The sequence below is a fragment of the Monodon monoceros genome, unplaced genomic scaffold (assembly GCF_005190385.1).
Source record: "Monodon monoceros isolate NGI ecotype Baffin Bay Population unplaced genomic scaffold, NGI_Narwhal_1 Super_Scaffold_3, whole genome shotgun sequence".
Taxonomy (NCBI): Eukaryota; Metazoa; Chordata; class Mammalia; order Artiodactyla; family Monodontidae; genus Monodon; species Monodon monoceros.
Genome location: NW_021703780.1, coordinates 69,683,044 through 69,696,900, shown reverse-complemented (window position 1 = coordinate 69,696,900; position 13,857 = coordinate 69,683,044). Strand labels below are relative to the sequence as shown.

The 13,857-nt window shown below is 41.2% G+C and overlaps 1 protein-coding gene across 2 annotated transcripts in view; it reads left to right on the top strand.

Moving 5' to 3' along the window:
• The window catches only part of ERC2 (ELKS/RAB6-interacting/CAST family member 2), a 961,347-nt gene that overhangs the window by 554,314 nt on the left and 393,176 nt on the right, over nt 1–13,857 (top strand). For both annotated transcript variants that reach the window (XR_003796722.1, XM_029242971.1), the window contains exon 14: nt 9,051–9,211. Coding sequence is in view for 1 of the 2 variants with exons in the window: in XM_029242971.1 (XP_029098804.1) it covers nt 9,051–9,211 (161 nt within the window). In the remaining variant the exon portion in view is untranslated. The remainder of the gene's footprint in view (nt 1–9,050; nt 9,212–13,857) is intronic.

Here is a 13,857-nt window from a genome sequence, read left to right as displayed (position 1 = left end):
CTGAGCCAAATCCGATCTGGAATGAAGAGTGCTCAAGGGCCTTCTGGAGAAACTGTTATTCATCTGTACTCCAGCACGGAATCTGTTCAGTCGGAATGTATGTATTTTACACATTTCTTCTCCATCCATCCTTTATTGTGATGTGAAATTTTGTCAGTAAGCCTTGGGGGAGTAGGGGGAAAAGGGGGAGTTTAAATTGTAGTCAGAATCGAAGAGCTCAAGCCCAAACACCCGCACTTGATGTGGGTATTTGTTTGCAGCTGAAGGATCAGAGATGACACTTTTAAGCAAAGCTCCCAGAAGTTTAACTTCAGTGAGGAAAAAACAAATCCCAAACACAATCTTAAGGGTAGCCAGGTCCAGGCAGAAAGCAATCTGGGGATTTTCAGTTTCAACCTTTTCCAAAAGGTGTCACCCTAAGGCAGCAGTGGGGAGGTGGGAGGGAGGCGGAGATAGAAATGTCAGATAAGAGGAATTGGAAAAATAAGATTAGTAGTCCTTGTTTTAACAGATCCTTCGGCCCACAGCATCACTGTCTAAGAAGTTGTTGCTCTTGAGGAGGGAGGGTTTCAGCGTTTATCTTTACCTTCTGATCTTAGTGTGACCTCCTCTGTGCCCAGAGCAGAGCTGGGCCAAGTCCCAGCTATTCCCACAGGACCAATTCACATTCCAGTTTTGCTGTAACCTGGGATACGGGGATTTCCTTGGCTCTGTGTTCTGGTGCAGACTGAAAACTACCATCCTCTTGCACTCAGGATGTAGCGAAGACAGAAAACTAGGATGGATGGTTAAGGGGAATGGCAGAAGAGCCTGTGTATTTTTTAACATATGGTTCTAAAAGCTGTTTTAAAATTCCACATCATTAACACAAAATAGATACTAACTCAATACTGACATATAATTTAAGAAACAAACTGTTTTATCAAAATATTTGAAGATCAGCTCTTGCCAAGTGAGCCTCTTGAAAAGCACTGGATGTTGCCACGTGTCAGGAAGAAACACAGAACAGGGAGTGGGGCTCTTGGCAGATAACTGAGAGAGAAGCTGGTTTTCAGATATTTAGTTAAACAACACAAATGTATGTGTAAGTTTAAGTCGACACATGTTAATGATTTAAGGTCTTAGACAGGTTTTTTATTTTATTGTTTTAAAGCTCCACTATTCACTTTAAAAGTTTTGACAGTTTCTCCAGAGCTGGGTGTAAGCATTAGACTCTTTAGAAATTCGTTTGATAGCTTCATTTTTCTTAAAGTGTACAGAGTTAAGAATTATTCAAATACATTTGAATAGTCCTTGTACCTTAACCATTTTATAAGAGAGTTTTTATAATCTGCCACATAGGATGACTAATAAAATCAGAAACGACACACAGTTACTTAGGGGTTTTTGTTTAGTTTAATTGGTGAGACCAAGTAGTCATCTAGCTTGAAGAAACCTTTAATTACTATGTTCTAGATATGTAACACCAAACCAATATATATTTTAAAATGTAATCTTAGGGCCTCCCTGGTGGCGCAGTGGTTGAGAGTCCGCCTGCCGATGCAGTGGACACCGGTTCGTGCCCTGGTCGGGGAGGATCCCGCATGCCACGGAGAGGCTGGGCCCGTGAGCCGTGGCCGCTGGGCCTGTGCGTCCGGAGCCTGCGCGTCCGGAGCCTGTGCTCCGCAACAGGAGAGGCCGCAGCAGTGAGAGGCCCGCGTACCGCAAAAAAAAAAAAAAAAAAAAAAAAAAATGTAATCTTAGTTTTCTAGATATAGGATCAGAATTCCAGTCTTATCATATTTGGGGACCTTTTAGGAAATTCTTTTAAGTGGAACATGTTAAGTATTATAGAAGATTTCTGAGGTTGCTGTGAATCTCTTTTCATCAAGGATGGCCTTTTAGGAATAAGACAGCCTTTCTAATACTTTTTTACCCCCAGGAAATATTATTGTCGGGTGAATTATCAATAGATATGCTTCCAAAATAAGCAAGTGCTGTGTTGAGTAGAGACACGTGGGTTGCTTTCCTGCTGGACTTCTCAGAAGTGTTTATTGGCTCATAATCATTGTGATGCTTCAAGTAGCAATTCCCTAATGAACAGAACCACATGGCGCCCAGCCTGGGCCCCCCAGCACATGTTGTTTCCCTCCTCTTCAGCAGGCCGCTCCCACTTACCTGCCTTAGGGAGGTGGGCCGTGAGGCCTCGGGCAAGACTGGCTTTGGTTTAACTCTTGCTCATCACTCAGTCCTTTCCTTTAATGGGTTTTGGGTTTTTTTTTTATATCACTATTGTAATTAAAAAGTTGTTTGATTCAAGCTTGCCTGCCAAACCAGACAGCTTCTGAGGATGAGCCTGTTGCTTGCGTCTAGCAGAATGCCCGGCACGTAGGAGACGCCCAGTGAGACGAAGTGGTGGAATGATGAAAGGACTGCACGTCTCCCAGGTCCCGGGCAAAAAGCGAGTAGAATGCAGAGCAGGATTAAAAGCTGCTTGCTTCGACCTCAGCTCAAGGCCTGGGACGTTTTCATTGTGCCACCTAGAAACTCACGGGTTCCTGGGTGCTCTTGGTGGCTGATGGGGTGGCACTGAGCATAGGGGTTCCATCCATTCAGGGGCTGAGTAACTGAGCCCTCTTGTCCCCATAGCAAAGAGAAGGTGCCTGAGGCAAACAGAGAGCAAGAACTTGAAGGGCATTTGGTGAGGATGGCAAGGGGACCACTGATGGATGGGGTAGGAAAGTATCAAGTTCAGACTTACAGTTCATCCATCATTGCACTAAGTGGGTCAAAGGAAGGTGTTTCAGAATCCCATCTTTGCATACCCGTTCCTCTCATTCCTCAGGTATTTATTGAGTGTGGACACTGGTTCTGTGTCGGGGCTGAAGGGCCTCCCACAAAGAGAGCGGAGATGTGGTCCTTGCCCTCTGGGGATTACAATCCAGTTGTAGCAACTAAGCACACACATGAAATAGTTGTGCAGAAATGTGAAGTGGTGTTTAATTAGGTGGGAGAAAGTCAGGTGCAGACGGTAAGAACTGAAGGCACTTGGGTTGGGTGAAAATCATGTGGCCAGGAACCCATACTAGGGACAGTGGTAACTGTCACACACTGGACACTTCCAGGGTTTCTAGCAGAGAGGGTTGGATGCTTTATGGGTATTATCTCCCTTTATACTCATGCCAATCCTGTGTGGTAGCTTCTGTCTCCTCCCTATTTTATAGAGGAGGACCTTCAGGCTAAGAGAAAGGTCAGCAAATGTCCAGGGTTCCCAGACAAGTTTGCACTTTGGCATCACTTTGGAATCATGTGCATCTTTAATTAAATACTGATGCCTGACTCCTACCCTCAAACACTTTAATTTAGTTGGTAGGAGTGTTACCGTGGCATCAGGATTTTAAAAATCTTTCTAAAGGATTCAAAGGTGAAACAGAGTTTAGGAAGCATTGGGTTAATATTGTCCTAGGGTCACAGAGATCCTGTTGGTGGAGCCAAAACTTGATCCAGGTCTGCCTGTTTTCAGAGCTCCAGATTTAATCACTGTACCCGTGAAGGAGGCCAGGGCCCTGTGGCAGAGCCTTAAAGGAGAGGCGATTTCAGTAATTGGAGGGGTTGGTATAGGGCAGTCCAGGGGTGTGTGTACGTGTGTGTGTGTGGTTGACGGTAGGTGACACCAAGCACAAAATCTTGAATTCAGTAATAAGCAAACATAAAATGGGTTGAATACTTACTGGCACTTTATTAACAAGATCTGACACTTCTGTGGCACCAAGTACTTGGCATTGTTCTTAGGGCATCACACACGTTAACCCGTTGAACCTTCACAAAACCCCTTTGAGCTACGTTCCCACATCACAAGGAAGAAACCTGCGCTCAGAAAACTTTTATAACTGACTCAGAAGGACACATAGTTAGTGGTAGGCTAGCTCCTAAGTTCTCTTTGTAACCACTATGCTGTGCTTATCTCTTACGTTAAGAATGTACTAAGTGTTTTCATATTTGCCAGTCCCTGCACTAAGAGCTTTACTTTGATTGCTTCATTTAATACTTGCAGTAACGCTTATGAGACATACCATTGTTATAGATGAGGAAACTCAGACACTTTATCAAGGCTCTATAATTAAAAAGTGGTAAAGCAGGTATTATTAGTACAGTCTGCTTTCATAATCCATGATTTTAACCATTCTCAGTATTTCAAAATACTTAAAATTTTAAAAATTCAAATTAAATCTTAAGTGGAATGCTATCTATAAAACAAAGTAGAACGACTCCCTTTGAATGTGAGATAGTGGACGGAGATCTCTGCTCATTCACACTCCTCCTCCCCCTCCACTGATCTATCAGCCCCCAGATGCCTTTTTGGAACCCCTGGTGCACTAGGGAACACAGTCTGAAGACAACTACTTTGGGTATCTCAGGAGCCCCTTGAGATACTGGAACCAGACCAGTTGATATTTTTGACAAAATATTGATGGTTTAGGCATATTTTCCTGACAGTAGGGAGATGAGTTGTAACAGTAAATCCTGTTAGACGTCTTTGAATCCCAAATCCACAGGGCCCAGTTCAAAGTCACATTGAGACACACAGTCAAAACAGCTGAAAAAAATCAAAAGGGAAGTCTAACCTTCAATCTGTATCTTTGGAAAACATTGAAGGGACCCCAGGAATAACTCCTAGCAACTTTTTTCCCCTTCCCTTTTTCTCTTCCTTCTCAATTATCTTATTCTGCCCTTAAAACAAAACAAAACCTCTGTGTCCCCAGTCTCCAGGCTCATTATTCCTCTTTCTCTTCTCACTTGTATCTCCTTCCTTTTTATGATATAAATCATTGTAGCCTGCCCTTAAAAGTATTATACTTTTGCACTCAGTTTTGCAGGTTCACTCTGCTACCCATTTCCTAAAATCCAGGCACAGAACTGGCTGAGAGATAACTCTGGTAGGGGAGAAGCTGATCAGGCAAAGCCATGTCCTTATTTAGGGTAGGGGTAGAGACAAAGGCTAGGAATACACACAAACACACCCACTTATTTTCAATCCTATCAGAAATGTGGGAAGGGAAGGGATCCAAGCTTGAAGCATCAAAAATAATGGTAGAAAGGGATGATGGGTCCAAGAAGTATTCCTAAAACAGAGCTACAAGACTTGATGATGAATAGAAAATAAAAGAGGGAAGAGACAAATGTGGTTCTGAGATCTTAAACATGAGTGACTGAGAAAAGGTCAGGGCTACCAATGTGTTAGGGAGTGGCAGGTTGGGAGGGCTGGGATGGCTGGGAGGGATTTGGTTTTAGTTATGTGTGCATGGATCATTGTGAGTTTAAAGTGATATTATGACATCCAAACAGAAGTAATCAATGGTTGGTTCAGTATATGTGAAAGATGTTAAGTGAATAAAAGGAGACAAAGGTTGGAAAAGTATCAGAGTTGAGAGCTGTGGAGACAAATCTCAATCCTCCTTCTGAGGAGCCACATGGATGAGGAAAATGTCTCTGGGACAGAGTCATAAGGGGAAAGGTCTAGTTATGGACCGCAGGAAGGTGAAGAATTTGCAAAAGAAACAGGGGAGATAGATCACTAATTTAGGAGAGCTTCGGAGAGCCCAAGGGAAGGGTTGGCTTTTAGGAAAATGGGGAATGGATACAGCCCCACTCACCCATTAAACCATGTTTCAGAGAGACTATTTAATGAGAAGGAGAACTTTCTAATGATACATTTATTTAAAACTATTTAGAAAATTATATATAGCATCTCAATTATACATACACACAAGTAGAGAAAGAGAGAGATGGGGAAATTAAAACAAACTGTTTAGAGTGTTTATCTCCATGTGGTGGGATTTTGGGTGATCTCAGCTAAAAAGAATGTCATTTAACCTAAATAAAAAGAAACATTTAAAAATTTCATATCTGTATCTTTTAGATTCTGTACGAGTGTACCTTATTATAAGAAAAAGTGTTATTTTATTGATATCAGTTAGAATAAATGATGTATAGGTTACATCATCTCACTTACTATCCATAAACATCTAATAGAATAAGCAACATAATTTCCTGTTTCCAGATAAAGAAACTGAAGCTGAAACAGATGAAGGAACTTGTGTCAGTCATACAGTGAGTGATGGAGACATGATTCAAATCTGGTAGTTTTTAAGGCATAAGTTTCATATACATAGCCAGCTAAAATGTTACTTCAAATGAGGGGAAGAAGTTGGGGAACTGTTTAGCTGTGCAGACTACACATTAAGGAAAGACATATGGCAAGAAGGAGGGTACCAGTGGCCTGCAAAGGTAGAGTTTCCATGGGATAGCAAGAATAAGAAGCACTTCCTCTTGATGAGAGGGGACTGGTGGTGGGGGGGGGGAGATGGAGGCAGGTGTTATAGAGCACTTGATAAGAAGTGTGACAGTTCATCAGTCAAGACAGCCCAAGTCAAGCTGGGGGTAACGGCCCCTTATCTCTTGGTGTAGTACAACAATGGTGTATACCTTGCTTATGTGATGTGGGTTGGCCTTGGGCTTCATTGTGGTCCCTCAGGGACTCAGACTGAAGGAGACATCATCTGAAACATGCTTCTATGCTCATCATGGCAGGGAAAAGGGAAGGTTGGGGTTGACTGCTAGTACTTAAATGCTTCTACCTGGAAATGACAATGATTTTCTTGGCCAAACCCTCACCCAACTTAAAGGGAGAGGGAAGTGTTGTCCTACCATGTGCCTGGAAAGGGGGGAACTAGAATATTGTGAACCACCCTGATGGCCGCCATGGCGGGGGAAACATTTCTTGCTTTCTAATGCTCCTGTTTTGGTAGTAAAGGAAACAGTTTGCAGAACTCTAGATCATCTAACACAGGAGGTACCATGGGCATCATCTGGGAAACTGAGACGCCAAGAATCAAGTGCTTATTTGCACAAAGTTACAGGTAGAAACAGTGGCTGTGCGAAGACTAGAACAGTGTATCTGAGGCCAGTGCCCCAGGTGGTCCAGTGTGCAGTCCTCAGTGGTCAGGTGAATTAGGAGTGAAAGGCCTTGGCCTGGGAAGCTGTTTTGAGATTCTGCTTCCAAGGTGTTGAAAATAGCAGTCTCACCTCAAACTAAGAATTATTGACATTGGAAGCCAAAAGCATCTCCATCAGTCAAAGAAAGTCTGCATTACATCTCTCAGGTGTCCAGGTTTTCTCCATGTGATTATTGCTGAAATGACCAGGGAAGCCTGCAAGTCATTACTCTAAGGTGTAATTGTTAAAGTTGAGTTAATATAAAACTAGTTAGTGCCTGCCCTAAGGAGTCAGGTGGCAGGTGAACTAAGAGCTTGGAAACCCAGCTGAGTAGCATACTGTGTCTGTAGATTGCAAGCAGGTCAGTTCAATTAATGAGAAAGAGATTCAGCAGGTGAGAATCCTCAACACTCTCCCTCTTCTCTGAGATAAATAGTACATTTGGGATAAAGAACAATTTGTGAAAGGAAACGGGGTCGTGAGGACAAAGGCCATCCCATTTGGAGGGTCAGGCAGATTTTGTCTGAGTTGGCACACTTGGAATGACCATAATACTAATATATATTTTTTAAACACTGCTACTGAGTATTTCAATAGTAGGGGAAAAAAGAAGACAAAATAAAAGAAGAAAAACCACCTCTGCTTCCGCCTCATCAAGTATTGCTTCTAGTTTTATTTATGATATTCTATGAACTTATATGAGAAACGAAAAAGTTTAATTGCTTTTTAATTTTTAAATTTTGTATATTTCTGAAGTTAAAGAATAATGCTATTTATCCTACAATTAAACCTGTGTAATTCTGTGACTTTCATAGGTTATCGTTTATGTTCCTTGCTTTTTAAACTGGTTTTGGTTTTGGCTTTTATTTACATTACATGGCCATCAAGTTTCCTCCTTCTATCAGGGCAAAATGGAGGGTTTCCTGAATCTTAAAATCCTGTAATTTACCTTGGATGTGAACTATAATGCTTATTCTGAATACATTCCATGTAAAACTGCAGAAATTGTGTAGAAAGTCTTTATGAATTGGAACTTAACATATCATTGACAAGTTTTGAAGGGCGTTCTGTTGACTTTGGTGATAGATGATCCCATTCTGCCAAGTTCAGCTGGAAGGGGTGACCCAAACATCAACCCTGGAACCTAGAAACTTCCTGAAACCATGGTTTTAAATCAGCAGGGTGGATGCAGCATGCATCTGTGCAAGAGATGGCATTTCACCAGCTTGCTCCACGGAAGTCTCTGGAACAAAACCATAAACATCAGCCCTCATTGTTGTGTGTTGGCTTTTAAAAGCCTCCAGTGGTTTGGGGAGGATAAGGCCTTGCCTTGGGGGCTCCCTGGTCCAATTTTTTGGGACCTGGCTGAAAACCCTGGATATTTGATAGTCTGGCTTATTTCTATGGTGTATTAGCACCCTATAAAAGTTACATGTCATTTATTTCAAGTTTAGAACCCTCTCAAACTTCAGGGGCAAACCAAACTTGAACCTTTTGTGGCTGGAATTCTGTTTACCTTTGGCCAAACCTTGCTTCCTGAATGTGAAACAGGGAGGTGAGGTGAGAGGGAGGCCCCTGAGGCCCTTTGGACACCAAATTGCTTTTGCCAAACAAGGCTTTGATAGGTTAAAACATGAATGAATTTGAAACACATAGAATAACTTCCTGTCAGAATACTCTGGGGCCTACACACAGAAGTATATTGTGCCGGGCAAAGTGCGTTTTGAGTGTTGCCTTCAGCCAACTGAAGTGAGGCAGTATCTGAGATGTTTGCCAAACAGGTTGAAGTTGGGTCAAGCCACTCTCCCTCCACTTCTAATAAATATATTAAACAGTTTCTATAAAAGTTAGTGGATAATCCAATTGAATGAGGACCTTGAGAAATTTGGACACTTCTTGTGTTTGAAATATTTATTTTTAACTAGTGACAGAGAAAGAGTGGATGCCAAGATACAATGCCCAGTTCAAGGATGGCTTTGATTCCTTTGTGTCTACGGTCAGAACATAGGCTAGCACGAAGTGCCTTGTGCTTGAATGGAGGAGAAATAACACACTGCGTTCCATGTGCTTTACAGATAGAGGAACTGATGAATGCCCTGGAGAAGACCAGACAGGAACTGGACGCCACCAAGGCTCGCCTTGCCTCCACGCAGCAGTCTCTGGCTGAAAAAGAAGCACACTTGGCCAACCTCCGGATAGAGAGGAGAAAACAGCTGGAGGAGATCCTGGAGATGAAGTGAGTACCCATTTTTGCTTTCCTACTCTCTCTTGTCTAACTTCTCTGTAGGGATGAGAAAGGGAAGGCTGGAGAAGAGGAAGAAAGCTTGGAGAAATAATAATTTAGCTAACACTCGACTAGTTATTTCCATGACTACGCTTCTTATTTTTTTTTGAATTATAGCTTCCACGTCCCAGTTTGCACATGTCTCACATCTGTTATTAAAAAAAAAAAATCCAACGTTAGGTTTTGTGCCTCTGTGTTTTGTGGACGGCACTAATAGATCTGCCGAAAAGGTCTGAGTTGGCCAAGGGACAGAGGCCTTGTTAAGCACAATGGTAATTTAAGTCCTGCTCAGAGTTAAGTGGAAACTTTTCTGAGGAGGTATTTCCTAATTGTGACTATAACTTTGCTAATTATATTCTTTTCACTTGTGTACAATGCCTGGCTTGTGTTGGTGTTCATAGAGTCTCAAGGTTGGCACCTCTTTGTTTAGAAAGCAGGACTCTGATTTGCTGGGCGGATAAAAACAGGCTTGGAAATCCCCCTGCCCCCCTGTCTCCTTGGGTAGGTAAGGGCTGAGGGGAGACTGGAATAAATGTCTTTGATTTAATCAATAAGGTACAGCTGGTTGTCGGGCAGTGGTCATTCCTGTAGGCCTGTGACACACCTGTCTTCACCTAGCTTTTATTTCGTTCTTACAATGAAACAATATCACCATGGAAAAACATAGTAAAGGTAATTACTCAAAGATTTTAGAGGTAATCAATTGCTGTGGATCTGTTTCTGAAAAAATAGGCAAGAAGCAGCATCTCCCTCTGTAAGTTTTAAAATGAAATAATCACTAAAATATAATTTAAATCCAACCTCCTTCCACAGTAAGGGGAAATGTACAGAATTATGGCATCTTAAGCCTGTAACATAGACTTTGAAATTGGTGGCTAGGTATGGAAGAATAACCTTATCCTGACCCTGCAAGTCTTACACATGGTTAACATTAAACCCAGGAAGCTTAGATCATGGAAAATATGGAATGAAATATTTTGAAGGATTTAATAACGAGGACAAAACTTTTATTCCTCGTCAACTACCTCAGTTTCTCCAAGACCAAAGAATAAGTAGTTTTATTTCCACTTACAAACTCTCATTTTTCCTAATAAAAGGTGATATAATAAAAACAGATATTATTATCCTCAGTTTAGAGGTGAGGGAACTGAGACTCGGCGAGATTTCAAGTAATTTGCTTAAGGACATCTGGCCAGGATTAAAACCAAAATCTAATCAGCCTCCCTTTCTACTACCTCATTTTCTCGTGGAGCTTATGTCACCTCCACCAAGTCCAGAACTTTTGTCTGTTTGAGTCACTGCAGTAATTATGCTGCCTAGAACAGTGCTCAGTAATTGTTTGTTGAAGCAATGAATAGATTGAATGCTGGAGATTGGATTTTATGTACTTAGGAAGAAAAGTATTTCAAGCATTTGTGACATTATCGATGTGATCACTAATTTATTAATAATACCAGTACATTGATTCCATCAGCCTTTATTCTTTCTCTTTCACTTATCCGGCTTCTGCCTCCTTGTGTGTTGTTATGTGTCAAGTTCAGCCTCGTTTCTCTCGTTGTTCTGCAGCTGTTCCCAAGTTAACTCTACAGCTCCTGGAGTGATTTATTATGCCGTTATAAGGAAACTTTCATTATTTCCTGTTTATAAAAAGAGCATATACTTTCAGTGTTTTGAGAGAACAAGTAATGGTGAAGCATGCTGGTTTGGGAGTCATCAGAGCTGGGTTGAAATCCTGTTGCTTCCACTTGGTGGCTGTGTGACTTGGGGGAAAATGACCTTAACAACGCTGACCCTCCAGTTTCCAACTATGATGACTTTCGTGGGGTGGTTGTGAGGAGAGGCACTAAGAGCAGGGCTTGGCACACAGAAAATGATATATGTGTGTAAATGGCGCTATCAGCCAATGAAAATATGTCATTTGTTTAATATACTTTGTGAAGAGTATCATTTATCTAAAACTTGGGTTTATTTTTCTAAAACATATAAACTTTTTCCGTGTGTATGTTTTCCTACTTAATTTCATGATTTCAGATAGCACCTAACTAAGACCTCTTTTGGTGAATTGCCACATTATTGCCCAAGTGCTTATTAATCTGCTGCCACTGCAAAATAAATACAAAATTCCTATTAATTCCTTTGGTAACAGTAACAAAGCCCTGCTTCATTAAGCCCAATATGGACCTCATTCACTATTTAACTGGCCTAGAAGCCCCACTTACCAGTGGGCTTCTTCCCAGGACTATGGGGACACAGGTGCAGGGCAGTTACATTGACTGAGAACCCCAATTAGCTTTATCAGCCTCTTCAGCTCTTCAAGTCAACCAAATGGTTTGGTCAATCTTGATTTTTAAGCTGAGTTGACATATTGGTTACTTGGCATTAACCAAATCAGTGTAAGTTAGTGGGAGCAGTCAGCTGGACGTATCACTGTACCTGCTGTCACTCTGTGCCACGCGCTGTTGGTTTTCATTCAACTGACAGGCATTGTGCAAGCAGCTCTAGGCAAGTCTACCCAGTTTCCCAGCCCTGGTAGCAAGGGAGAGGCTCTGTGGTGTTAGAGGAAAGAGGGACGGGGCCTTGAGTCAAGAGAAAGAAGATGTGGTCTTATAACTGAACCATAACATTAAAGGAGATCACTCTCTGGTTGCCTCAGTTTTTTCTTTGGTAACATGGAGGTAATAATACTTGCCCTGCCTACTCTATAGTATTGTTATAGGGACAGGATTTTTTTTTTTTTAAATACTGAACTGAAATTATGTAAACCAGCATATGTAAAAGTGCTTTGAAACATAAAAGGGGATTTTGAAATAAGAGGTGGTGTCTGTTAAATTCGTTGCAAAATCAAATGGCACGGAGTTTTAGTATTGGAAAGCAGCTGGGTCCAACCTTCCAGCCTACGTAAGCCAGACTCCTGTCCACGTAATGACTAATAAGGAAATCACCAGGCCCTGGTGAAGACCACTTCCTTTGGAAGTCACGGGCTCATAAGGTGGTGGTTCATGTTCCACGGCTCATGCAGGTAGCTCATTTGTCCTTAGATGGAACTGAAGTGGCCTTCCATGGAATCGTCCCACTTGTCTTGGTTTTTGTTTCAGAGCTACATAGATTTCACCTGAGCCCCATCCACAGGCCAGCCAGCCTTTTAGATATTTGTTTGGGTAAAAGTGTGCATTTTAGAAAAAAAAAAAGAAACAGAGAAGCAAAACTTAAAAACAAAACCACCTCGATCCTACCATGCGGAGGTGGATACTGGTAGCATTTTGGTATATACCTTTACAAATGCTCTCTATTTTTTAACAAAATTAGATTGTACTTCCATATTTTATAAATCCTGCATTTGAGGAATGAAAGGATGAGTTAGTTCAAAAATTTATAAATATTTCTTGAGCACCAACTATGTGGTAGGTACTGTTCTAGGTGGAAAAACAAAAATGTCTGCCCTTATCAAGCTTTCATTTTAGTAAAATGAGTGAAGGAAATGAATGAACAAATAAATAAGTAAATAAATGAATAGGTAGATGAATAAAGTAGCTTCTTGTGGAACCAAAGGAGTTTGGAATCCCACTTAGAAATCTGCTTCCATAGGTAAGGACCATCATGGTTATTTGGGGTAAAAAGGGACATGCCCTGTCACTCCCTATAGTCTGAGAACCCTTTTAGGAACTGAGCCCAAAGGAGAGCCTTTGACTCTGTCTTGCATAGCATTCTTCCCCCCAGTATGCCCTTTTCCAGTTTGATCTTCATTGCTTTGTATTCTAACTGCCAGTCATTATGCCCACACCGGAAGGAACTAACAGTTCCCAACCGTGCATTTTCATACGAGAACATAATATTCTCCTTCCCTTGTGTATAAGATTATGCTTTTACTTAAAAAAAATCTAAAACCTCTTACTAAAACATTTCATAATGGTTCATCTTTGTTACACTTGCTTCTACTTAAAGGGTTTTATCAAAACAATATTAAGAACATCATTCTATATGTTTGGTTTTATTAATGCCGGTTAATGAGCTTACATTCCAGTAACCAAAGCTCAATTATTTAATTTGTGGCAGGTGAATTTGATATCTGTAGCTAAAAGGAATTGAAGGCCATGAGATACTGTACTTAAAATCTGTCTGTGTGCATTTGCTCAGACGATTTTAACTAGCATAGTAATTTAACAGGCAGACAGGCAGGCTAACTGATATGTTCCATTTAGTATTAAACACTGAATGAATGAGGGTTTTGAGAGCTGGTTAAAAGTTACGTAATTTGAAGTGCATGTTTTAGACTTTTTGAGGTGATTTCTCATACTTATGTAAAGATTTTAAGGGGACCTCTGTACTTTATCTCATCTGATGACATTGTGATATCCATCTTAATTTACTGGGTATTGTTGCATTTTAGACATCTTCTCTACATAGCCTCAGAAGCCTTTGTATACACTGGGCTATTTTAGGAAGTTTACAGTGAGGTAAGACCCCGGCTTATTGCAAGGCATTATCCTGTTGGCCTCTTTGATCTAGGATCTCTTTTGAGAGAGCCACTCATTAGGTAAGTACCCTTCAAAGGAGAAGCATGGTGCAGAAAATGATAAAATCAATTTATTCTTTACTTC